The sequence below is a fragment of the Gobius niger genome (genome assembly GCF_951799975.1).
Source record: "Gobius niger genome assembly, chromosome: 20".
Taxonomy (NCBI): Eukaryota; Metazoa; Chordata; class Actinopteri; order Gobiiformes; family Gobiidae; genus Gobius; species Gobius niger.
The window spans coordinates 19094355-19121773 of record NC_136871.1 but is presented as its reverse complement, the minus strand read 5'-3'; the positions used below and the strand labels follow the sequence as shown (position 1 = coordinate 19121773).

At 40.3% G+C, this 27419-nt stretch overlaps 1 protein-coding gene across 1 annotated transcript; it reads left to right on the top strand.

The window, feature by feature from the left end:
* On the top strand, nt 1-27419 carry igfn1.1 (immunoglobulin like and fibronectin type III domain containing 1, tandem duplicate 1). Its single transcript, XM_079578487.1, has 27 exons — nt 1-156; nt 8896-8978; nt 10111-10146; nt 11997-12116; nt 12197-12339; nt 12405-12504; nt 13000-13050; nt 13375-13408; nt 13479-13662; nt 13747-13860; nt 14848-15020; nt 15061-15368; nt 16043-16722; nt 18094-18097; nt 19155-19274; nt 21711-21835; nt 22034-22178; nt 22968-23261; nt 23451-23747; nt 23833-24015; nt 24426-24554; nt 24622-24930; nt 25021-25106; nt 25180-25372; nt 25718-26014; nt 26222-26548; nt 26629-27419. Exons 2-27 carry the CDS (start codon nt 8930-8932, stop codon nt 26631-26633), a joined length of 4506 nt encoding a protein of 1501 aa, XP_079434613.1. The 5' UTR covers nt 1-156; nt 8896-8929; the 3' UTR covers nt 26634-27419.

Below are 27419 nucleotides of genomic sequence, written 5' to 3'. Positions count from 1 at the left end.
AACAGCTTTTGGCCTGTCACTGACTGCCACTGGCTCCAAAGCAGTAGAGGAACACACTGCTGGACGGATATATTCTTACATTGAAGAAATCAGAAGGCAGGTTGAGACCTGAGTGGTGCCTGAGAGGAGAGAACTGACCCTGGACGCTGTGAGCAGGTGGGTGGCCTCTTACCTGGAGCCTGGACACAAAGATATTTGGTTACAACAGTGATAGGTAGCGGTTTAGTCACTCGTGTCACTTTATAGAGACGGTGGTCTATATAAAAGCATGTATCAGTATCTATTTCCAAAAGCACTTCTTTAAGGACGATAATAAAAAACCTAATAGTCTTTAAGCGCTATCCTGTTTCAGGATCTCAGTTTGCAGAGCATGTTCAAACATTATTTAACTGAATATACATTTAACCAAACAGGAGTTAGTTTAGATTGGGTTATGAGAATTACTGTAGAGCGGCATGCAGTCTTGTCAGTTTGGATTTCACCGTCTGAAACGGTGCAGCAAGAGGCTGTTGGCGAGGTCAGCGGCAGACTAAGTTTAGATCAAGAAATTAAACCTGACTCTGTTAAGTTTATGTTGGGTAGATCTTGATTAAAATGACTACCAGTAAAAATAAAAAATAGCAAGAAAAAGTTAGGGCAGTTTTCACCAAACAAAACCAAAACAATAGAATGCAGATGCTGCTCAACAGGGTGTAACACGTTATACACTTTAAAGAGAAAAAAAAATGAAGGGAGCAACAAGTTTCACATTGGTTATAGAGCAACAAATGAGTGCAAAGTTTACAAGCTGAGGTAATTCAAATTGACTTGTTTTTCTCTTAAAATGAAAAAATACAAGCTAACAAAATAGAAAAGAAAGAAGCTTCATTGGTCTGGAAGACTAACATTTACGACCATGTTAGCAAATAGATAGATACATGAATGGGTGCACGCTTTTGGAGTTAAGACGGCACCATTAGTTGCTCATCAGTCACCAAAAGGCCTTGTCATCAGCGCGAGCTTCATGTCTGAAAACACTTTCTGTCTTGTACACTGAGCTAGCGTGGGTGACATGAAGAGGACATTTGAGAAGTTGGCATTTAAAGAATACGTGGTCAGTGGTGCAGTCATGTATGGCAGTTGCATTAAAGCATTATAGGATTAAAGCATTATACTGTATATGTACAGTACTTTTGTGTAGTAATGAGTTTTGTGTCCACTGTCCATATGACCCCTTGTGGTGTGGCAAGCAGGGGTCGGCCTAAGTCAAGTTAGTGTCATGGTAAACAACTTCGCAACAACAAACACAGGGGTAAAACAATGCCAGCAGTAAACTATGCATTGAAGTCTGTCAAAAATAGACAATTTAGATGACATAACTATCATTGGGTGCTTTATGAGTACAACAATATTATGTATAAAAGCAGGGGACGCAGTGGGACATACAGTACATGTGTCAAATGCACTGAAGTATGTTTTCTTTCTGCAACTCTGGTCCAATGTTTCCGACAGCTCTAATCTAATTTAAGCTTATGGATATAGGGGATAGAGTGATAAGCTCTTAAACATGTCAGCAAGAAAGCCTAATACAGAAACAAGTGTAAGGCTATGAAGATCTTTTGAATGCAAGTTTATTTTGTTAGTTCAGTTTAGTTTTTGTTTATTTGTCTCACACATACATGTAGTTTAACAGGCAGTGAAACTTTCTTTAGTACCTTCCAGCTGCCACAACAACAAAGACAAGACAATATATTCTACTACGGGAGGAGTTGCTAGGAGTCATATTCATTAAGCAGTCTAATGGCTTCAGGATAGAAGTTGGGGTTAACAACATATAACCATAGCACTGTTGTCGTTTTTAGTTAAGTGCTACAGAAACAGGAGCAACTTCCAAGACAAAGCTGCACAATACATTGGAAACTAAATTGGAAATTAAATGTACAACAGACTGGAGACATTACAATAGTATCAAAATCTTTAAACATTGTATTATAAGGCTATACCATCTTTGCTCTGCCCGACCCGTCAGATCTCAGAAGCTAAGCAGGTCGGTACTTGGATGGGGGACCGCTAGCAACACCAGGAAGTCTGGGCAAATGTAGTGAGTGAGTGGTGGTTGGAGGGGCCGATGGCGCTGACTGGTTGTCTCGCTTCCATCAATCTACCCCAGGGCAGTTGTGGCTACAATAGTAGGTTTTTCTGCAGAGAAGCCTCATACTGCACAACACGAAATGTCCCGCCCCTATCCGACCCCCCCTCCCTCTGAGTCCGCCTCACCACTACTAGCCCCCCACCACCCCTCCCTTTTTGTATCGAAGAAAAAATTCCACCGTGCTTTCCGCACGTACTGTGTATCATCCAAAAAATGTGTTATGTGTTCATGTGTGTGTATGTGCTTAAGACTTGCTTTTACTTTTTCTGTAACTTTCGAAAGAAAAGAGTGGTGCGCACTGAATGGGTGCTGCTGCCGGATGCTCTCTCATCGAATGTAATTTCTCCATCTGTGAGATCAATAAAGCATTATCTTATCTTATCTTATCTCTTAGCTTACCACCACCGAGTATGGTGTGAATGAATAAGGAATAATGTACGGAATTGTAACTATAAAACTTTGAGCGTCTGGAAAAGCGCTATTCAAGACTAACGTATTGTTATTACTATTAATAAACATTGTGTGATGCAACATCAGTCAAATTAGCAATAGTGCCCCATGTCAAAGTGCATAGTGAATGTAGTAATGTTGAAATGGTAATTTATTGAGGTAGGCCTACACATACGTAAACTACTTATTAAGTCCATATTTAGTATTTGTCTTGATTTTTTCTTTTATACAATTCATATTTATTATTAACTTGCCTGTCAATACTATTTTCTCTGGATATTTTTTTCTATTCTAAGTTTAATGCAGTTGAAAATCCGTGTGAATATACAAGTTGCGAGTGTTGAGTGGGTTGAGTGGAGAAGTGGGTTTCTCCTGTCAGCATGTCTACGGTTGCAGGCTGTTTTGATTTGACCATATGCAAAGTGCCGCTCATTTTCTAACACTACCCTGAGCCAAAAAGACAGCAGGGGCCAGGATCCCTTTATAACATATGCTGATGCTTGTGAGTAGCTAAAATAAGATAATTTTACACTGCGGGTTTAGGCTTTGAAATTGAAAGAAAAAGCTGTCAGAAGTGATAAGGTATTCATTTAACAAATATATAAACGTTCAAGCTTTATTATTTGCCCAAAAGCCAAATGTATGTATGTATGTATGCATGTATGTATGCATGTATGTATGTATGTATGTATGTATGTATGTATGTATGTATGTATGTATGTATGTATGTATGTATGTATGTATGTATGTATGTATGTATGTATGTATGTATGTATGTATGTATGTATGTAGTACTGGCAGTAGTAGTAGGAAATTAATTTGCAGTGAGTAAAAACATACATACACAACATTCTCCACAGCAAGGCCTGAGCTCAAACCACGCCCACATAATCATGAGTCCATTTTTTTTAACTTGTTTCGAGCTCCCACAATCCCTCCTGCACATCTTAATTCTTCAAGCAAACTAATTGTATGTCTGCTTCATGCACGTGTACAGCGAAGTGAAGGAGGGGGGGACCAAGTCAAAAATAAATGGCATTAATTTAGATTCTACCTCTATCTTCCATCACTCTACAAAAATCTAGGTGAAGACAATGCAACAAGGTCTGTTATTTTCTGTGTTTAACACATAATCTGGGTTGGCAAAAATACATGTACTCTACAGCAACAAAAAGGCAGGTACAAAGGTAAAGGAATAGGAAAAAGTATATCTGAATGATAAAACTTTAATTAAAAGTTTGCCAGGTTGTTTCCATACAAGTTTATTTAGTTGAAACGCTCTGAGGTCAAAGCTTTATTAATCTTGTGGATAACTTTTGTCCTTTTGTTGCTGGGCGTGTAGAGTAACCCCAGATCTTGTTGTTGACGTGACAGTAGAAGAGGCCACGCCCACATGAGGTCAAGCTCCGGACTAAACACAGAACTGTTTTATCAATCCAGCGTATCATCCACACACAACCGGCGTTTTGGGGGTCTGTGAACGATTCCTTTCCAAATTAGGTCCCAGGCTATATCCTCACGAAGACAAAACGCATAATTCCAAAAACGGTCAATATAAATGCGGTGCCAGCTCTGTAAATGTTTTCATCCACGTGGAGCCACTTATGTATGTGTGTATAACTTCAGACCAGTGTGTGGCGCTGTGACACTACACAGAAAATAAGACTGAAGATAGCATATGCGCTGTAAACTTCCTGGACTGACAGCAATAACCGCGTATGAATACCTGTGGCTTGCGGTGGAGCAGAGGATTGTGCAATAAAAGTTATAATAAGGTCAGTAGATTAGGGATAACAATACGTAATGCTGGTGCTTTGATGTCATTGTTTTAGGAAAAGATACTGTAAAACTTCATTCAGTTTTACAGTAGAAGTCTGTTCATGACAGCATTACCTCTGCTTTAGTCCCGTGAACTCTGAAGCTTTCAGCTCCTCGTCACTTCTGTATATCGTAAATCCATTGAGCAGTTTCATATTCATCCATCATCCATCCATTTTCTTCCGCTTTATCCGGGGCCGGGTCGTGGGGGCAGTAGTCTCAGCAGAGATGCCCAAACTTCCCGATCCACACACACCTCCTCCAGCTGTTCTGGGGGGACCCCGAGGCGACACCAGGCCAGCTCGGAGACATAGTCCCACCAGCGTGTCATGGGTCTTCCACGGGGCCTCGTCCCACTAGGACATAGTTTCATATTCACCGCGCTGTTATTTTAGTTTCTGTTATTCAGTTTACAGCACATGCACTACAGTCTTGTTCCATTTTCTGTGATAGCGTCACAGCACCACACACAGGCCTGGCAGATGAATTGCAGTGGTTTGACACACAAGTGGCTCCATGTGGGCGCACACATTCACATGAGGGACTTATCCACAGGCAGACACGACACAGCCCAGTGCCTGGTCAACCCGGTTGGCCGAGTTTCCCGACTGTCGAGGCCAGGGCCAAACCGGTCTGACCAGGTATAAGTTTTGGCACCAATCCCTGGCTGTGGCCAAAGCTCTAAACTGAGACTAACGTGAGGTGAACGGACTGCTAGCCTCTGATGGGCAAACGAGAGAGAGGACAGCCCTCACTATTAACACGCAGATCATACGGATTTAATATTTCAGTATGCCGCTATACTAAAAGGGTTTTTTGTCAATGTTAGCATTTAACAGCTGTTCAACTTTAGCTGATGTTGAGAATGACATTCGCATGTTGCTTGCTTTCACAGTTCATCTTTTAGCTGCTTCTTTCCTCTAGTATTTGCCTTGGCACCCCTGTTCCATAAACCCCACTAGACAGCAGCATTTGTCCACATTTCTTCTCATCGCCACTCACAAAACTTTTTCTGTTGTTGCTTTATGCTGCATTTCATTTGTCCTAGGAGGTCGGAACTCAGAGCCAGAAAATTAGCTTTTTCCCAGTTTCATTGTTCAAAGTCGGAAATTTTAATAACAGTTAAAAGAAATAAAAATCATTTAAGCTGCGATGCTGGTAAAAATCCAACATAATATGGCCCTAACTTACTTGTTTTAAAAACCCAAACAGTGTGGTAATATTTACAATCTCATAAATAATGTTACAAATCAAGAAGAAAACGCAGTTGGTGTTAGCCCGTGAGGGACGCTAGCAACATAGATATCGCAGAGCAAACAGTTTGAAACCACAGCGGCTTAACTCCTGCGCAAGAGCAGAGTGACTGACAGTGAGCGAGCAAAGGAGGATAACTAAAGTGTTAAGAACACAAGAAATCTAGAAATGTTGTTTTCCACAACTCCTAAAATGTTCCAAACCAGTGATAAGAACCACAGGAAAATGGCCATTCTTGATTATGGACACATCAACTCACTGTCAGAAGACGATTGGAAGATTTTTTACTTTTTTGTGGAAAATTACATGAGTAAGTTTATCGATAGCTACTATAGATGGGAGCAACATCTTGGAACTTTTGCGGGGCCACGCTCCCTTTGGGGGGAAGTGAGAGTTCAACACTGCGTTAGTGTGTATGTGGAAACTGGTTTATTTCTCGTTCCGGGGATAAAATATTCCAAACCAGTTATCAACTCCCTGTCAGAAGATGACTGGAAGATTGTTTTCTTTTTGTGGAAACTTAAAGGGGCCAAATGCAAGTTACATTTTTAAACTCTGTATAGTCCCTTTAAATGAGCTAGCTAATCGATTGCTAGCATTGGTCAGCGCCATGTCAGGTCGCATTACTGAGGATACAGCTCCACATTGTGGCCGTGTATTATGCACTTTGTAACGTCTTTAATCTATAAATATTAAGACCTATTAAACGTGCTCCGATTTAAGCTTAATTAATGATTCTCTGGGTTTTAAAACACACAATAATGTTAGCATTAACAGTTAGTAAGTTAGCTGCTGAATGAACCATGAACCATTTGCTCTCAGAAGCTACAAAACTATACTGTAGGCTGTATGATTTTAATTTAATGATGATATAAAAGGGACTGACTAAAAGCTAAAGCTGTAGTGACATTATAAAGCACCCAGCAAAAATGTTACACAAGCAAATGATATTGACAAGTAATGATCACAATGGCTCAGTTTAAAATTAAGCATCTTCTCAAGGAATTATCTGTAGCAATAGATTACTTCCATGGCTTCCTTTTCACATTCGATAAATAAATAAAAGAAATAAAGCGTTTTTCATAAGTAAGTTCTCTGACGATCTTTCCTCATACATTCCAATGCACAAGAGCTGCTGCTATCCCCCAGAAAGGGTAACCTTTTGGCACCACTGATGTGACGTAGACGTTGACGTAGTCTTGTTGTGGAGGCGCTGCCCACAACAAGCGCGGTTGTATAGTGTAGTGGAAACACAAGCGTGTACTGGGTAGAGCAGACACGTGACAGGGCGAGTACATTGACCAAGACGAGCAGGACACAAGCGCGAGTTATGTGGAAAGGCGTCTGTGGCAAGGCGAGCGGTGATGGTCTTGAAATTAGCATAATTTAAATAAAATAAATAAACAAAAAGGACAACGCCAGCACCGAGAGAGAAGCTTGTATTAGCGGCCATACAAAGCACTAAGATAGATTCATGGCGAATATCTGCAATAGCTACCTGACAGGAGATGCACCCTGTTGACTCATAGCCTAGCTGACCGGAAGACAGGAGTATGAGGGCGAATGAATGAAAGAGAGGGGCTGTTATTTGATTGATTTATTTGCTGCTGATGTTTCGATGTCTATATTTAACAATACAGTTGATAATGCCACACGCCTATGCACAATTAGGTTGTGTGGAAGGGTTTGAGAGAGCCAGAAAGGAGTGGCAGTGGCTCGCAGTTTTAAATTCAACTTCCTCTCTGAAACCTATATAGGAGCTGTTGTATATCCACTCACAATTTCACATTTCCAGAATGTTTTATTTTGTTAGGGTGCCTCTGGGAATATTTAATTAAACAACTAATAAATATTCAATCTTTTTTCTTCATCAACTGTAAATCCATAGAACTGCAATCCAGTTTTAATTTATCTTTGCCTTTCAACAAAGATAAAGTCAGTCCAAACTTTAGACACATCAAAATTCCAATAAAGCACCTTTAAGGCAGTTCTGTTTATTCTCTTCAGATCGTCAGAGACACATTATACTTGATAATGATTAGTGATCATGAAAGTGATGCTGTGCTGTATGGTCTAATGATATAATTCTAGCACTTCAGTCCCACGTGAACAATGACGGGAGACTTAATGTCACAAACTCTACAAAATGCATATTAATAGGAGTAGCACTAGTAATAGCAGTATTTTAAGGCAGTAATACAGCAGTTGTAGCATTAGTAGAAGTATGAGTAGAAGTAGCATCATAAGTAGTGCTTGATTAACTAGAAAACTCAAAAAGCCAATGCAAACAGTGCAGGTCTGAAAAAGCTCACAGCTTTGGCACAACAGCTATATTTAGACTCACCTCTCCAAGGCCCTCAATATTTCCACAGTTCAACTGCAAAAGACAATATGATTTAGTGGGTCATGCTCAATGTCATACTTAACTCCACTTCTAAAACATAACGTCCAATAAGAGGTGATGGTCTCTAAACTGCATTAGGTCATATTTTACTAGGACAGAAAATAGTCCTGGCATTAACTTTGACCTTTTATAAGTTAACAAGGGTCAGGGAGGGTTTGTTGTGATCAAAACACGCATTTCAAATGAAAAAGTGCTAAAAGTGCTTTAGGTTATAATCATCTAAGCTGTCTCATGTTTCAGAAGAGGTTATATGAGCGACCTTTATCGTCAGCATCTTTTAAATGTACTTTAAAGTGTTTTTATTTGCTGTACTTAGATTTGAATGTTTTATTCTCTTTCCTTCTGGGATTGTGTAAAACATTTTGTCATACATTTTGAAATGTGCTATATAGAAGTTATTTTTATATTAAGAACAAACAGGCAGGAGCTAAAATTAGATGCCTCAATTACATGTATATTAGGTGGATAGACACAACTCAACAGCCCTGACAGACTGAATGTGAGACAAAAAACAAAATAATAATATTCCAAAATGCAATATCATTAGAAAAAAAAACATTATATGTTTAGCTTTAAACATACAGGCTCCCTCCTCAAGTAGCTCAAGACAGCAATAGACTACAGTGGTTCACATTGAGGGAAACTGGCAGTGAAGTGTAATGAAACTGGATGCTGCCTTCTGCTGGCTGGTGAGTGAAACTGCACTTGTGGCAAGAGAACAACTCTTCCCAGCAAAAATAGCTTGATAGAATGTAGACACACAAATGAAAACAATGAGTGAGCACAAAAGTAAGAGTCTAAATCACCCTGTGACTGTAATCCCTGTGTTGTTCCCCAGAGCCTGATCCAGCAGAGCTCAGACAGACGGCAAGATGTGGAAGAGATCCAAGGTGACAGACCAGACTGCCGCGGGGCAGGCAGGTAAGTGCAGGACGGTCCTCTGTTACAGGTCAGGCTCCAGATGTAGTTCTCTGCATATGTCCTGCATAGTTCGAGCACGGTGGATACATGGCAATGGAAATCATGAGAATGAAGAGGATTCATTGGTTTATCCCTCAACACTGAGTGACTCAAACATGTGTCGTCGGTGCATTGAAAACGGAGAGAGAAAAGAAACACCTTGGATAGCTGCCACAGAGAAGATTACATAAGTCTGCGGCTGTCTTTCTTTAAGAAGTGGGATGTGAAGGCGTCTGAATGAAGCGCTATTCTGTTCGATGTTGCATACTTTCTTTGAGAGAAAAGTCAAGATAAGCCTGGGAGCAACTTCTTTGTCAAGTGGAAGAAGTCCAAGTAACATTCAAGGGATTTCAAATCCCTCAAAGTATAACGGAACAGAAGGCAATTTTCGTCAACAACAAAAGAAGAAAAAACAATCAACTTTCGACAAAAGTATACAAGCAACTGCATATTCAGATTAAAACTTCGAAAAATGAACTGTGCAAATGGAAAAGATGAAATCAAAACTGAAGAAATGACTTTGCCAGAACTACAACAACCACAATAAAGCAGTGGAAAAGAACCAGTGTAATGTTCAACATTAATCAGCTGTAACACTGATGCAACTGTCTCCAACCAACAGAAGATCACATCGACTAAAGTCACGAAGATACAGAATTATGAAATATTACTTGAAATTAATTCCTATCAATTTGTTCTTCCCTAAAGCGTTTACATTTGTCTCAAGCACTGCACAGGAATCATCCTGAGAGATCACCTTGAAAAACGCCTTTTGAAGCTAAGTCTAACGAGCCGTTGCACAGCATAACCACCACATGCTGCTGTAACGCCATACTGCTAACACTCTGCAGTAGAGCTCCCGCTAACCTCTGTGTTTGTGATGTGTCTGGGTTGTCTAAACACTGGCCTGGCTCCAGCTGTGTGTCTCTGTGCTTCCCACTACCTTTGGGTTGTACTACAGTCTACTATATGTTGTAGTAGTTGTGTGTACTTTGTCTCGAGATCCTGTCCAAGTGCCAAGCTGCCATGGTACTTGTCAGGATTCATATTTACCTGTCCTGTTCCCTCTCCTGCCTCTCGTTGTCGCGTTAAGTCGGCGGTACAGAGGGATTTCACCCAGACGACCAAGGTATGCGAGCCAGAATGTCCTCTATCACATCAGTGTCCTGATGTAAGTGCATGCTCCATGTTGGATGTCGCATGACCCCCTCAGTCACAGAGGGGTTTCACTGAAAGGTGATGATGGAACCTTCCTTTCACAATAACACAATTCATTACAACTACCACCAAGTCATGAAATCATCCCTTACACAATATGGTCCTATATAATTATTATATGGTTAAACGAGACCATGTCAAAAAATTACAAAGTCAAAATCATAACTTTTTTTGCGTATTTAGGTCAATTCTGTGTAAAATTACCCATAGTGACCTTATGGTCTCAATTACATGAAGCATTTGGTTACTGCTCCTTCTCCAAGAGGCGGCGTCTATATTTAGTTCTTTGACCAGCTTCTTCAAGGGCAAAAGAGTAAATAAACCCTAGAACACGAAAAGCACGACAGAAGTCAATCAGTAGAGGATGCACACTCTTCCATGTAAGCTTCCTACCAGGTGACACTGAGGAAGATTACAGGAAGTAATTGAAGCTAGTAAAGCAGGTAAACAGACCTTTAATCTTTAATAGTTGTAACGAAGAAGCCAGTAGGAACCTTTTCCAAAGCAAAAAAAGTTCTTAACTTTTTATTCATAGCCCTTTGAAATTAAAGGCACTACCAAATATCTAAGAGATAGACTTCATATTTACAAGATTGAGGATATAAGTAATAAATACAATGTAAATTCCCCAAAAAAAAGATAAAATGAGTAAATGGAAAAATGAAATTTACAAAAAATGCATTAAAAAATCTCTCATGCAATCTGACTATATAAGAAAGAAGAGCAGTAAGGTTTATTTCAGACCAGGCCTTTCACATGGGGACGAGGACGGAACCTGATAGCTGTTAAAATATGCCTAATAAAATACTGTATATCCAGAATAGAGTGGTGCTGATTTTACATGCTTAAAATGCACACACAAACATATGCAATAAACTAAACTAAATATTTGGACAGGTCTAGTAAAACATTAATTGAAGTTAAAGTAGATTACATAAAATAAACCCTACTCCCAGCAAAAACACTGAGCCCCCTTGCAGGAATGGCAGTGCAGCGATATACGTATAATGTTGCAGTACATGCAGTACATACTGATCTGAAGCACCTGCTTCCAGCAATTTACCTCCAACACATGAGGACAGCAGACCTCAGCAGGACTGTGCAGAGGATCCGTCCTCCACGAGCTATTCAAACTCACAATTTCATTCATTGGACTAACCTTTTTTCTCACTAAATTACATCCAACTAAATGCCATAAAACAGTCATTTTGTTACATGAAAATGCATGATTATCACAAATAAATAAAACAAAATTAACTCAAATAATTAACTCAAGTTACTTCACATTATTAACAGATATGAAACAGAAGTCAACTCTATTAATGGTCTTAATTTTACAATAGTAAAAACCAATTTGTTGATTCACTGCTCTAATTATGTACATATATATATATACATATACATACATGTATACATGCATACATATATACATATATACATATATATATATATATATATATATATATATATATATATGTATATATATATATATATATATGTCTCTTTTGTTCAATTTAAATTCATAGAGAGCTCACGTGGAAGTATAACAAAAGTTAGTTAAAGTAAGGAAAGGTTATACGATTTGACTAATACTTCTTTTATAGTAGAGAAGATTTTTCGTAATTTGTGCACAAACACTAGTCACTTTCTTTAGAGGGGAAAATGTTGTGGATTATGTATATCCACCAAGTCCCTAAGAGTAATATTATGATTCTTTCACTCTGTATGATATTTTGTAATATGTCTATTGTCTGTGACTAGGCATCAAGAAGAAGTCCAAAGTGCCCGGGGTGATGATCACTCAGTTCAAGGAGGAGCTTCCTGAGGGAATGTCCACTCCTGACTTCACCCGTAAACCCATCGCACTCACTATTCAGGAAGGTCTGTTTTTTGCTATATAACAAATCTATACTTAATTTATACAACATGAATAGCTAACATACACTGTGCTCCTATTGCAGGTAAAATCGCCATATTTAAAGCCATTGTGGTTGGAACTCCCACCCCCACTGTGACCTGGAGCCGGGCGAATGGTGAAATCGTGTTCCACCCAGACGTGTGCGTTCAAAAATACGATGAGTCGTCACATGAACACACACTGGAGGTACTATCTCTGATAATAACGCTAAAACATTACTGATTCACAACACTGACATTTTTCTTTGTCAGTTTCCTAAAGTTGCCCCTGAAGATGCAGACACTTACAAGTGCTTTGCCTCTAATGAACATGGACGAGCTGTTTGCACCGTAGTCTTGAATGTTATTGAGGGTGAGTCACATTATTATCATTTTAAAATGTAACTAATGGATAATACTGGGAGGCTAAAAGCTAAAAAGAGTTAGGTGCCAATTGTTGTACAATTTAGTTGTACAATGTACAATGACAAATTAAGCTCTTACTTTTCAAATTGTTCTGGTTCAGCTCCCAAATATCCAGAAATTTAAAATGAAGCCTTGCAATACGCAAGGAATGCCCCCAAGGGTTATGATAGCTGCTTCACTCACTCGGGCACATTAGATAAGTCACGATCAAACGCTGGCGGAAATCAGATCCAATCCTTTCAAATCAGTTCACCCCTTACACCTGATAACGGAGCTATCCTGAAGAAGATCCAGAGAAGATCCAGACCCTCTGTACGAAACGAAATGAGCAAAAGGGTGTTTGAGAATGAGAGAGGGACAATATTTATCAAGGCATATTAAACCCCCGATCATGCATTTTGAAATATATGTTGTTAAATTGTGTGTGTGTTTTTTATTGCAGTTGGATTCTCTAAAAAAAAGGAGCTACAGAATCAGAAAGCCCAAGGAGAAGGTAATATTTTGTAATGTTTGACTGTGAAAGAAAAGTGGCCTTGCCATTTGCACCTTTTTTCCAACAAAGTACAGTTTTTATACTTATAATCTTATCGGTATCCTTCTTACATAGTGGAAGCAGTGAAGCGCTTCCATCCCGCTGACATTTTTTGCTAATTTTTTACAGCATCTCAATTTTGCAATATGTAGAAAATAAAAAAGAAGAAAAAAAGGATTTGCAAAAAGAGTCATCAATTAAGATCCTCTGGGGAGTGAAATCCTGTTCACAGTATCACATTAATGTTAATAATATTCCCTTCTATCCCTCATCACGGTTATACAGATGCAGCAGATTTCAGGAAAAAACTGAAGAAAAGGTAACAGAAGATTAAATAGTTAAAGCAAAAGTACGTTGTTTATAGAGGTCTACTGTATTTCACTGTCTAGAAATCCCGATGGAACTCGTGAGGAAAAACCGATGGAGCCGGAGGAGAAGGTGTGGGAGATCCTCCTCAGTGCCGAAAAGAAAGATTATGAGACAATCTGTGTGGATCATGGCATCACAGACTTTCGCGGCATGCTCAAGAAGCTCACCGAAATGAAGAAGGAGAGGGAAGAGGAGATTGCAGAGGTGTTGGAAACTTTGCAGTTATTTGAGAATTAATTGCTCATTTTGTCATTTTTACCTCACTTTCCTCCTGTATCCACTTTCTAGTTTGTCACCCAAATCAGCACCCTCAAACATATTGAGGTCAATGATGACGACTGTGCCACAATTGAGCTGGACATGGACCTCAAAGATCCCACCAGTAAACTCTTCCTGTACAAGGTGAAGACGCTCCTTAGATGCTGTCCGGGCAGGCACTGGATGCTCATTTCTATGTAACAAACACCTAAAATCTCATATTTAAAGGGGGGGTATTATGCAAAATCGACTTTTTCAAGCTTTACATCATGTTATTATGTCATTCCCTCATTAAAAACATGCCTGAAGTGTTGCCTTGGCACATTCACGTATTTTTGAGTAATCTGTGAAAACTCTGGTGGCGGCCATTTTAGGGACAGCTTTGCCTGAGTCCTCCTAGGAACGCCCCCACCTCCCGGAGACGCCTCCGAGCTTTCGTCACCAGCCGAGTAACCAACCACTGCTCCTCAGCAGAACCCCCTCCCCACTGATGCCACAGACAGCGTGTGGAGGGGGCGTGTCGGAAAGGGTCAGAGGTTCTTAAAGAGACAGAGGCCTATTTCAAGACATTTGCTACAGCCATTTTGAGAGAGCACTTTTATACAAGGCAGTTATTCTAATTTACTGCATTTACAGACCAACAGAAGGTTTCGTCATCATTGTAGTGTGATATAGACTGGTGCTATGTGGTTGAAAAAAGCATAATACCCCCTCTTTAAAGGAATGTTTCAGGATTTTTGACATATGGCCTCATTTCCTTGTTATCCAGAGTGTTGTTGATTAACTCAGGTGTACTGTGCTTGGGTCAGACTGTTTTTAGTGCAGGCTACTAGCTACCATAGACACGCACTAGCCTAGCACTAGCCTACCACTAGCCTAGCACTACTAAACTCTTCAAATATAAGGACTGCATGAATTTCCAGAAATCAACAACACTCAGGATAACTAGGAAATTAGGCCCTATGTCAAAAATCCTGAGATATCCCTGTAAACTAAAATGTTGTAAGTGTCTTTTAAAACAATTGTCTGTGGTTTGTTGTGCATAAACATAATCCATTTAGAAATATGATGCAGTATCTACTGTGCCCATGACTGTATACTGTTTGTATGCAAATACTTGTAATCTCACAGGATGGTGTTATGGTCCCATTTACCAAAGAGGAAAGAGATGGAATGAAGCACAGCTTGAAACAAGTTGGAAAGAAATATGTGTTTACAATCAAAGGCTTGGGTAAAGATGATGCTGGACTCTACTCGGTGGATGTTGAGGGCGTCAACGTCTTCTCCACAAACTTTAAAGGCGAGTTGCTTGACGTCAGAAATCCATCAAGCCAAATTTGCTAGATGCTTGTTTTTGTTTATTATCTTAATACTTGCAGTTCCGGAAGTTGAGTTTGCGGTCAAAATCCAGGAGGTCAAGGCAGAGGAGAGAGAAGATGCCATGTTCCAGTGCGTCCTGACAGCACCCTATGACGGCCTCAGTTGGTTTGGTAAAAAGGCTCCACTGACCCATGGGGAGAAGTTTGAAATCAGCATGTCTGAGGATAAGCTGATCCACAAACTGATCATAAGAGACTGTGCACCTTTGGATGCCGGTATCTATGCAGCCGTGGCAGGAGTCAAGTCCTGCAATGCCTGGCTAGTAGTGGAAGGTGAGATATGGTTATTTAACAAGTGTAGGTCGAGTGTTTTCTAAAAAATTTTGATGTCAATTTTGAAAATAATAAAAGAGGTTATAGTTTTAATGGTAACTTAAAGCAGTACTAAGTAACTTGTTTACCTTAATAAATCCTTTTCGTAGTCCTTCTGGGGGTAATACAAGTGTTGATGGGATGATTGGGGGGGGTCTTTCATCTCTTCCTGGTGTCTCTGGCCAAAAAAACACACTTCCAACTTTCCCTGCTCCGACCCTGAGCACCATAAGTGTGTAAGATTCATGAAATCACGACAAAGAAGCTAACAGGCTAACGAGCAAAGCAAACTGTGGGCTAGCGCCACTTAATCAGCATTTATAACCTAGTCTGAGTGAAAAAATGTATCTCCATTGTGTAATTGGATGTACAATATCCCTCTCTCCCTTTGTCTTTTCTATCAGCGTAGTATTTACTCTCATGGACAATTAATGAGTAAAAAAACACAACATGCTATGACACCTGCAGTGGCGCTTATGGCCTCTAGGGGCATGAGTTACTTAGTAGTAGTACTTTAAAGAGAAAAACGTACATTTCTTCCACAAACATTATTTGATAACAAAATAGATATTAATATTTTAACAAAGATATTTACTAAAGTTTTACAATTAGAATGCTTTACATTTATTTTGCAGCCTGTAAAGATCCTAAGGGGAAGAAAGCGGCACGCAAGGGTACCATAGCAGGAGCAGCCAATGATGAAGAACTGGCAAAGATCGCTAAAGAACAACAAGAAAGATACGAAAAAGAAATGGCGGAGAAGATGGAGAAGGCCAAACAGGCTCAAGCTGAGAGGGAGGCAGCAGACGCCGTGTCCAAAGCTGAAGCTGAAGAAGCTAAGAAGGCGGAGGCTGCAGCAAAAGCAGCAGCGAAGGCCGCAGCTAAGGCTGAAGCTAAAGCCAAAAAGGAAGCAAAAATAGCAGCTGCTCGGGCCGCCAAGGAGGAGGCTGCTAGGAGGAGGGCAGGTTTAGTTGACGGGGCTGAGGGAGCTGGAGGTGTTGGGGCAGGAGGAGCAGGAGGAGCAGGAGGAGCAGCAGGAGCAGCAGGGGGCGCTGGAGGTGCAGGAGCAGACGCAGCACTTGGTGATCTACTTGACGAAGATGAGTTCTCTGATTCAGATCTCGAGAGTGAGAGTGGTGAGGGTGAATCAGCTGGAGATGGAGCAGGCGGTGCAGGAGGAGAGGAAGGAGGTGAGGGAGGTGAGGGAGGTGAGGGAGGTGAGGGAGCACAGGGCAAAGGAAAACGCAAGAAGAAGAGAGATGGCCCACTGGTTCCAGACACTGTCATAGGTAAGAAAATCACTGCATTTATTCATGTTGACAGAGCTGGATGAGTTATTACACTCACTGAGAGTAAATCTAAAGTACCTGCAAGCACAACTTTAAAGATATCTGAAATTTGAAAGGCTTATTTTACTTGCTGTATATTGTAAATATTTTAGCAAATTCTGTGATTACACTATTTTTAACATATCAAAGGTTTTATTTAGAAGAAGACGAAGATCTTTATTTATATAGTGCCTTTCACAGACATAGTCACAAAGCGCTTTACATGAGACAATTTTACATTCACTCCATACTCGGTGGTGGTAAACTACGTTTGTAGCTTCAGTTTCCCCTGGGGGAGACTGTCAGAGGCGCTGTTGCGAATAAACACATCTGCGCCAACGGGTTCTCTGACCACCACCAAACATTCACTCACACACATCATTCATCCTGGCCTATTGTACATGTTTTTAGTGGTAGGGGAAACCGGAGTACCCGGAGGAAACCTACACAGACACGGGGAGAACATACAAATGCCACACAGAAAGGCCCCGTCCAGGTTGGAATCGAACCCGGGACCTTCTTGCTGTGAAGCAAGAGTGCTAACCACTGCGCTAACGTGCCGCAATTTACTGCAAATGTAATTTTTGTTATACTCAAGAAATACAACGTAATATGTTCTTTTTTTCTGTCTTTTTTCATTTTTCTTTTTTTTATATATGCACAGCCTAAGACCTACAGGTGGTTTGTAAGAATATCATTTATATGTTGAATATTATGCTTAATTAGTCGTATCTTGTACATTTGATCTCAATCTTGTATCTTAAGTGCATTCAATTACATCTATAACGAATGAAAGTTATGAAGAAACATTAGAATACAATGAGACTTTATAATGACAATAGCACATGTGGCTATGTTTTGCTGCTGGTTATTGCTAATAGGAGATGAGGATGAGGATATAGATGAGGAAACTGCTAAACAACAAGGAAAATCTGCAAGAAAAGGAAAACGTGCCAAAAAGAGACTTGCGGACGCTGAAGCCGCAGGAGCAGTGGGTAAGAGTACAAAGGCTGCATGATGCAGACGAGTTTACGCTTCTCAAAGTCATTCAGAAACTGAAATGACTTTGGATCCAGAAAATTAGTAGCATTAACAAAACATGTGTATAATACTGGCAACATGCGCTGCTCACCCCCCTGCCAGATGATTATACAATGATATAAAATTGCATTGCACATTCTCTCAGCGTTTACAGTGTGTAAATAATGGGCCAGAGTGTATGGACCATTTACTACAGAAACGTGCGCAGGAACATCTGCAGAATATTTACTAATAATAAATAATAATAAATATTCTGCTTTGACAATGTTTATCAGTGCATAGTGCAAATGCTGATGACATTCATATTCTTTCTACAGATGGGTGACGAATTAAGGTAACAAACAGGAAATTACTATGCAATAAGACAGTGTTCCCAAAATCATGGTCGGGACTTTCCTGGAGGTCACGAGATGATTTCAATACAGCAAAAAGGAAGATATCGACACTATATTTAATCAAATTCTTCATTGAAAACAGTTGAAAACAACAAATAACAAAGTAAATTATGTTACTCTATATTAATAAACCATATTTTAACGTTGCTGCTTGATCTCATTATAAGCACCAAAACGTTTTTAAAGTGGGGTTCCCGAATTGCTAGCGTGGTACTTTTGGGGGTTGCAACCTGACAATTTTGGGAGCCCCTGGACTAAGATAGTCACAGTGAACCACAGACCATTCACTTATTGCTCTTCTGTCCAGCCTGGGACAAAAGGAAAGACAGAAGGCAGATGATTTGCAGAAGTTATGTCAAATGGGGAAATCAAAGGAAACAATGTTTTTGCCCTCACGAGTAAGTTACGTGAGCATTACCGTGTCACACTAATGAGTCACCCATTTGTAAGTCTAATATCAGCATTCAGCGAAAATTACTTCTAATCTGACAGAGATTAGACAATAGACAATATAGACATGTTCTATATTTGTTTTTGTAACAACTGTATGTGCTTTTGTGTGGTGTCCAGTGTGTGTTCCACCTCTTATACATGTGGTTTGTCTTAAAGGGGAAAAAAAGGAAAAGTGTTTCAAAAGAGAGGTATTTTGTAACTTCTCTTTGGTTGCATTTATGATAACACATTCTGCATGAGTGATATTTCATGCAGAATATCCAATTTTACAGTTTTTACCAAACATACAAAAAGAGTCCAGGACTGCAGGCTGCTTTTACTGTATGTTTATGTGTATGTATATGTGTGTTTTACGTAAACCTTTTTTAATCCTGTGTATTCTCTTGTTCTTTTTAATCATGTTTATTTAACATGTCATCATTTAGTTACATCTGTAATAAAAAAAAAAATCTAATAATACTTGACACGCAGACAGAACCTATAGTAACAAGCACATGTGGCTATGTTTTACTGCTGGTTATTGCTAATAGGAGATGAGGATGAGGATGAGGATATAGATGAGGAAACTGCTAAACAACAAGGAAAATCTGCAAGAAAAGGAAAACGTGCCCAAAAGAGACTTGCGGACGCTGAAGCCGCAGCAGCAGTGGGTAAGAGTACAAAGGCCGCATGATGCAGACGAGTTTACGCTTCTCAAAGTCATTCAGAAACTGAAATGACTTTGGATCTAGAAAATTAGTAACATTAACAATACATGTGTACCTTATAATCCTGGCAAATCTTTATCAGCGCTCACCTAATGCTGATAAGATTTTTTCATGATCTTTATACAGATGGGTGGCATGTTTGGTTTGGTATTTACCATGTTTTAAGACAGTCAGTCACTGAGGAACACAAGCCAATGCAGCATTTTCTCTTCTGTCCAGTGTGGAAGAAAAGAAAGACAGAAAGCACATGCTGTGGCAGGGCTACATGTGCTAATATAGTGAACAATAGTACAGCGCATACTGCATATGCTCACAAGCATACTGATCCGTTACCCATCTGTATGTCTAATATTGACATTTAGCGAGAAATACTTCTAATCTTGCAGATTTAATTGTGCGTCTGTAACAACCATGCTTTTGTGTAGTGTGTGTTTATCTGTGTTTTCCATATTGTTGTTTGTCATTCTTTAAAATGTGCACATTACAAAACCATGAGAATGGTTTTAAAATCTCCCACTTTTAATAAAATATTCTAATAAAATGAGACTTAATAATAACAATAGCACATGTGGCTATGTTTTGCTGCTGGTTACTGCTAATAGGAGATGAGGATGAGGATGAGGATATAGATGAGGAAACTGCTAAACAACAAGGAAAATCTGCAAGAAAAGGAAAACGTGCCCAAAAGAGACTTGCGGACGCTGAAGCCGCAGCAGCAGCAGCAGCAGTGGGTAAGAGTTCAAAGGCTGCATGATGCAGACAATGCTTCTCAACGTCACTCAGAAACTGAGATGACTTGGCATCTAGAATATAGTATCACATTGTTGGCTAATCTCAACTTAATGTGGAAAACCTAGTACATAATGTGCATGCCCCCGTCCAGAAAATTACAATATACAAACTGCATTAAATGAAACTTTCTTTTAATCTTACAGACAAATATAGCTATGTTCCATATTTGTCTTTTTGTGACCACTATTTGTGCTTTTGTGTGGTGTCCTGTCTGCATTTACGTGTTCTTCCTTTCCATCTTTAAGTATGAGTAAATGGTAAAATGGAGGGATAGAATCAACATACTTTTGTTCTGTCATGAGTAAGATACACATTTTTACATCAGCCTCTTCTTTGTTGTGTGCCGTGTCTTGTCAGTGATTCCTGCAGATCTTGTTATGGTACCACATGTGGACGTGTTAATTATTATGGTTGCTGTTTTCATTAATGGTTTTTGTAAGGCATATCCAACAGAAATGAGAAACATTGGATTGATGGTAATGATATCCTCTAAAACTGAAAAGTAAAAGGCAGAGGAGAGGGATGTGTCGGCGGTGATAATGGCGTGGGGCCAGCAGGCAGCGATGGTGAGGCTGCAGAGCCTGATGAGCCACAAGCAGCTGGCAAGCGTTCAGGCCGTGCCCGCCAAGGCCCATTGATCGCCGAAACTGTTAGTGGTAAGACCACAGGCGCTGCCTTATCTGACGCATGGGAAGCACTGTACACTGTATAAAGCCATCTGATGAGCTGATGACTTTAGCAGTGGCTCTGTAGCGTGTAAGCACAGAATGTACTATTGGATCCCATTTGGAGAAATGAAGGATCACAATGACATTCTGATAATACTTGCTCTAATGTTTATTCCCAAATGCCTCGAGTCTAAAGCTATTAAATCAAAGAAGCAACTCCTCTTTATTCAGAATGGATCAACATTCGCTCATGTCTATGCTGTGTTCTGTTGCTTGCTTTTGTCCCTGCTTCAAGTCAATAATCTTGCTTGCTTTTTAAGTGTTGATTCAGGATGAATCAGTGCCTTGAGGATAGTAATCCAATGAAAAATTGCACAAAAAGTCCCTTCTTTGCACATGTGAAACATTACTGTGTGAAGAGAGAAGCCAAGAGGAGGAGGATGTCCATCTTTTGAAACAATCAATGAAGAAGACTGAACGTCAGTACAAAGAGATAGTTTCTTCCACATGAACCACCTGTTGTACGTGGTGAAATGTAAGTGTCCCGTAAAGCATCCCCTGAACAGAATACCTTGGGATGTTTCTTGCGTAATTTTCCAATAATCGAACAAGAACAATCGAAGACTGGAAAGTGAATCTACTGGTGAAGACTACATACTTTTTGTTTGCATTTAATGGATTTTGTCATTTATTTTAAATATATTTGAATACCATTATTCACATTGCAACATTTTGTCAATTTTACAAAGCAGATTATAAAACTGTAAACGCTAATGTTCTTGTGATTGAAGGTAAGGTATGTGGATGCGTTCATTTCTATGGATGCATGAATTTGCTTTCATCTTGTAAAAGAAAAATACAAAGAGTTTTAAAATCATATTGAGGGTGTGTTCTAACTAAGTGGCCGGTAAATCTTCAGACCCAGGAGTGCACTTCCATGCTGGGCTTTCTGACTGCAAAGCCATTATGGGAGAGGCGGCAGAGCTGGAGTGTAAATTGAGCAGTGACGACTGTAAAGGGATCTGGTACAAAGATGGAGAAGAGGTGAGTGCAACTGGTTCAGAAAACACCCATTTCACAAAGCTATTGCACATAGTTAATTGCGGTGACTAATATGTTTTGTCATAGTTTTCATCAATGAAATAACTGTTAAACATAACAAGAATCGGTCAAAGGAATCAGACTAAAATAGACCAAAAGAAAGTAAACACTATTCCTACATTGGGTTATCCTGTTTTGCAGATTAAAACGGATGTGGAGGGAATCTCTATTACTCAAGAGGGAAGTTTCCACAAGCTAAAAATCCACAAAGTTACAGAAGAGTTTGGAGGGAAATACAAATTTGAAGCAGATGGCCGTAAGACTGAAGCTATGATTGTTGTGGAAGGTAAGCATGAATTGAAGTAATTTAGTACAGATTTCAGTGGCACATTGTAACCACTGAGTGATGCCAAAAGACTTCCTCATGTGTATGGTCTAGGGTGGAATACGTGAAAGTTTCTATGTAAGAGCCGAATTGTAGTGTGTTGTGGCTTTTTGCTGCGTGGTCTCCTATCACTGCAATAGTGTGCAACCCTACAGTGGTCATTAAAGGTGCATTATGTAACTTTTCATGTGAAAAAAAAAGTGGATTGTAGTGACCCAGCGACAGTATGAGTGGTTAGAATGGTACCTTTACTTTCCATCACGGTGGTCTTTACAACGCTCCAGGATCACTTTTTTTTGTAGGTTTTCAGGTGAGATAGTCCGTAAGCAGTGAAAATCTTCTAAACAATTGATCCTGGAGCGTCCTTGAGACCATTGAGGAGGAAAGTCAAGGCGCCATGCTGACCACTGAGTCACTATAAGGTCAAATACGGAAAAACCTTTTTTTTCCACACAAAAAGTTGCATAATGCACTTTTAAACGGATATTCATTTCCTAGTTGTTGATTTCTGGAGATTTTTTTTTTTTAATTCATGCAGTCCTTATATTTTTGAAGTGGTGCTAGGCTAGTGCTAGGCTAGCGCATGTCTAGGGTAACTAGTAGCCTGCATTAAAAACCTAAAATCATCGCATAGTCCTCCAAACGTTGCCATTATCTGATTTGTAGAAAGCTCCTTTGTGAATTCCACGTGTAACTTTCTGTGTCCAAGCAGAATCAACCAAACTGAAAACTATGTATTCAACCTTTTAGACCCACCCAGATTTGTGGCTGAAGACCTGGAAGCCTTTAAAACCCCAGTGACAGTTAAGAAGGGTCAAAAAGCCACCTTTAAACTGCCCTTTGTGGGCCGGGAACCCATCAAAGTGCAGTGGTACCTGGAGGGAGAGGAGCTGTCAGACGATTCCAACATTAAGCTTGAGCACAGTGAAGGCTGCTCCCGCCTGCTTCTCAACAAACTGCAGCGCAAAGACAGCGGCGAAATCAAGATCAAACTGAAAAATGAGTTCGGCACCGTGGAGGCCTTCAGTCAACTCATTGTCCGAGGTATGCTACACTGTATATGGGGTTCACAATTTTTGGTTTACAGTTTATTTTAACCTTGAGGTACGTCATCTCCATTTCAGACTGTATTTTGAATACACAGCCATGTTGTTGCATTACGACAACTTTCAAAATGCACTTGTTTTAGTTCTGACATATGCCGCTCCCTTCGTCTTTCAAATTTTGTAATAGATAAGCCCACACCACCAATGGGACCTCTGGAGATTGTTGAGGCTACATCCTCTGTGGTTGATTTCAAGTGGCGACCCCCAAAAGACAGTGGCGGCTGTAAAATTGACAATTACATCCTGGAAAGAAACCAAGTTGGGCGTAACACATGGAAGAAACTGGGCCTAATCGGTCCAGAGGCCAAGTACAGAGACTCGGATGTAGATCACGGCAGGAGGTACTGCTACCGCATCAGGGTGGAGACGGAGATGGGAATCAGTGAGCAGATGGAGACGGAGGACATTCAAGCAGGCACAAAAGGTTGATTTTTGTTTCTTTCTGATTAATATTTATTTACATCTCGGTCAACTCCACAAATCCATAACTCAATACTCCTGGCCTGCAGCTTATCCTGGACAGCCTTCAGCACCAAAAGTTGCCAGTGCTTTCAAGGATTGCATCAACCTGACTTGGTCTGACCCCTCCAACACCGGAGGAACAAGTATTCTGGGCTACAACCTTGAAAAACGCAAGAAGGGCAGCAACTTGTGGGGTGCTGTGAACCCACCTGACCAGATGATCCGATCAGGTATGCTTTTTTTTTTTCTATGATACAGAAGGAGGAGGTGGAGGAACTGACCAGTGTGGGACACCACACCACGCACCCAGGAGGAGGCGCACAGTTTCAGAGGAGTACTGAAGGCAACCAGCCGGGTTTCCTCCAGGTTCTCCAGTTTCCTCTAACTCCAAAAACATGCTGGTCAGGTTGAACCATAATGGCAGCGCAGGACTAACCCTACATCTGATCGATGCAATTTTGTTCTACAATTGTATAACGACGAATTAAACACTTACTTACAGAACTTGTTGTAAGTAAAAGGAGAGGTGTTGTTTTACAATCAGAAGGCACATACTATTGAGTCTGAACTTGCCCATGGATCTAAAAGCATAACCCAAAGACTGAATTGCTTCAACACATCTGCTCTTCTCACAACACAGGCAAACTCTGCCCTGTTAAAGATGTGGTTGAAGGAATGGAGTACGAGTTTAGAGTGGCTGCCATCAACAACTCTGGAGCAGGAGAATTCAGTGTCCCATCTGAGTTTGTCTTTGCCAGAGACCCCAAAAGTAAGTGGTTGAAACAATCATATACAATACTTTAGAAGACTCATTAAAATGTGCTGTTATCGAACAGAGCCTCCTGGTAAGGTCCTTGACTTCAAAGTGACAGACTCCACCTACACAACGCTGTCCTTATCATGGACCGAGCCTAAAGACATCAAAGGGGAGGAGGATGAAGCCAAGGGGTATTTTGTGGAGGTGCGACCCGCAGAGAACACGGACTGGGACCGCTGCAACTCTAACGCAATCACAATGACAACCTACACAGTCAAAGGACTCAAGTCTATGGCCATGTACTGGGTCCGAGTTATAGCCATTAATGAAGGAGGAGAGGGTCGTCCGCAAGAGCTGGATAATTATATTCTAGCTATGCCACCACCTGGTAAGGACTGACCCAGCTGTTTGCAAAAATGCTATTGCTCAAAATCAAATAACAATGCCTTATTCACTGTAACTTTTTTTTCTGATCTAGTGAGACCAAGATTCACAGATGCCAAAATCAAGAGTTTTATGATTGTGAGGGCTGGAAATTCTGCAAGATTTAACATTAACTTTGAGGTCAGTCTAATTTATTTAGAACTTGAAAAGTATCGATATATGATTTTCTGTTAAAGTCATAATGGTTCAACAGGCATCCCCTTGGCCTGAGGTGACCTGGCTCAAAGATGGTGTGCCTGTGTCCAAGAAAGTGACAATCAGTAATGCTGAAGGAATGTCCCAGCTTCTTATTGCCTCCGCCGAACGCTCAGACACTGGGATTTACACCATCGTTGTGAAAAACATTGTCGGTCAAGAGACATTCAGCATTGAAATTAGAGTCACAGGTAACTTGGCTAAAATGCACAAGCTGCATGGTTTGGAGATTTTAGCTTTGCCTATGTGAAAACTTAAGTTATGCCATTATTTACATGTTCAGCTGTTTATTCAAAATTTTAGTCCAATCCACTTTGATTTGTATAGCACATTTTACAGACAAAAGCTCTCATTCAAATTCAATTCAAAATTAGTACTTTTTACTAGCAATTGAAAAAACAACAATTTATATGTACCATGGTTGTGTTGTTCTATATCTATGGCAACAGCTTAGGTGAGGCCAAATCAGCTCCATAAAAAAATATCTCCAACAAATGTAGGCTTTAGGTGGGTAACTGTCATTGTGGCATTTACAGATGAGCCCAAGTCACCAGGCCCTGTGGATCTGGATGTAAATGTCCCAGGGACAGTCACTATTTCCTGGACTGCATCCCCTGATGAGAAGAAAGACGACCGATTGCACTACATGGTGACCAAACGGGACTCTCACAAAAGACAGTGGAACACTGTGGCCGATCGAATCTTCAATAACAAGTTCACAGCCTGCAACATCATGCCGGGTCGAGAGTACCAGTTCAGAGTGTATGCAAAGAATGACATGGGATCCTCCAAACCATCGGAGTCTGCAAAGTGGCTTATCCCTGCTAAGAAAGGTAAACCACATCAATCATCAAACTGGTAGCAATTGCAAGGAAACTAGGTCGCCAGCATTGTCAAGCAACAAACAAAAAATCCTCAGGGTTTAGCAGCTCCCAATCCAGATGCTGGCTCAAATCTTGGTCTCTGCAGTTGTACACTGCTTCTGTCAAGATGTGTCACTACGATGTGTCACTTTAAAACATTTCGTCTTTCTTTTCCAGAGAAATTTATAATAAACATGCCTGACTCCAAGCCTTGCGACCTCCGGTGTGCCCCTAAGTTCATAATGCCTCTCAAGATGCACGCAGCGCCGCAGGGCTATGAGTGCTACATGACCTGTGCCATTAAAGGAGACCCCACTCCTCATGTCACCTGGTACAGGAACAACATCAGCCTCAATACCAACACCAACTACTTAATCTCCAACACCTGTGGGGTCTGCTCCCTGCTCATCCTCACAGTGGGGCCCAAAGACAGCGGGGAGTACAAGATTGTGGCTGAAAATCCTCTAGGTCGGGCAGACTGCACCACTAAACTCACTGTCAGAGGTGAGTATCGTAGCAAAATGAGCACTCGACACTTTGGTACCTTTGGCATCTTAATTCTTCCTGTGCTGTTTCATTTACAGAGTGAAGAGAGACAGGACACCCCTATCCAAGACTGTGTAACAGTTCAAAAAAGTGATTACATTGAAAATAATACCCTTTTGATTATGTGTCTGTGCCAATATTTTGTTATGTATGCAAGCCATTAACCAGAGAAGTAATCATTGTGCGCTCAAGTATAAATAACAACATAACATAACTAGTCAAGAATGCATTTGAAAGATAGACATGTTCATTTGCTAAGAGTTTCAACATCTTGAATGCAAAAAATACCTACACTATTTAAGTAAAACTATAAATATGTTTATTTATAGTTGCAAAAGATACAGCAATTGGACAGTAATTAACGAGTCATGTTTTTATGAGAAATGATGTTGAAATGATTTACCGTCAGTGCACAGGCTAAAAATGATCATGAGGCGTTATGCATAACATTTAGGTGGGTTCTTGAGTTTTCTAAAGCTGAAAGCCTTGTGTTTCCATGTTGTGTTCTTGCTTTTGAATGCCTATAATGCAAAGATGTCACTTGTTACTGTGGTGTTGCTTGGTACACAGACAGGCCTATCTCTTCACCTAAAAGGCTTGAATAGAGAAAGGAGCACAATACAAGGACATATATGTTTAGTTTTATGTCAATAATTTATGTGTGGTTTTGTATTACGTGCCTGTGGGGTCAGACTCCAGTCCAAGTTTAGAGTCAGAGAAGAAGAGACGGTCAACAGTTGCAGCCTGGTTAAATCACTGACCAGGACAGTGTGACACCTCTCCATTTCAAAGACAAATGCTAAAGTTTTTGTTTAATAAACTCTGCTAT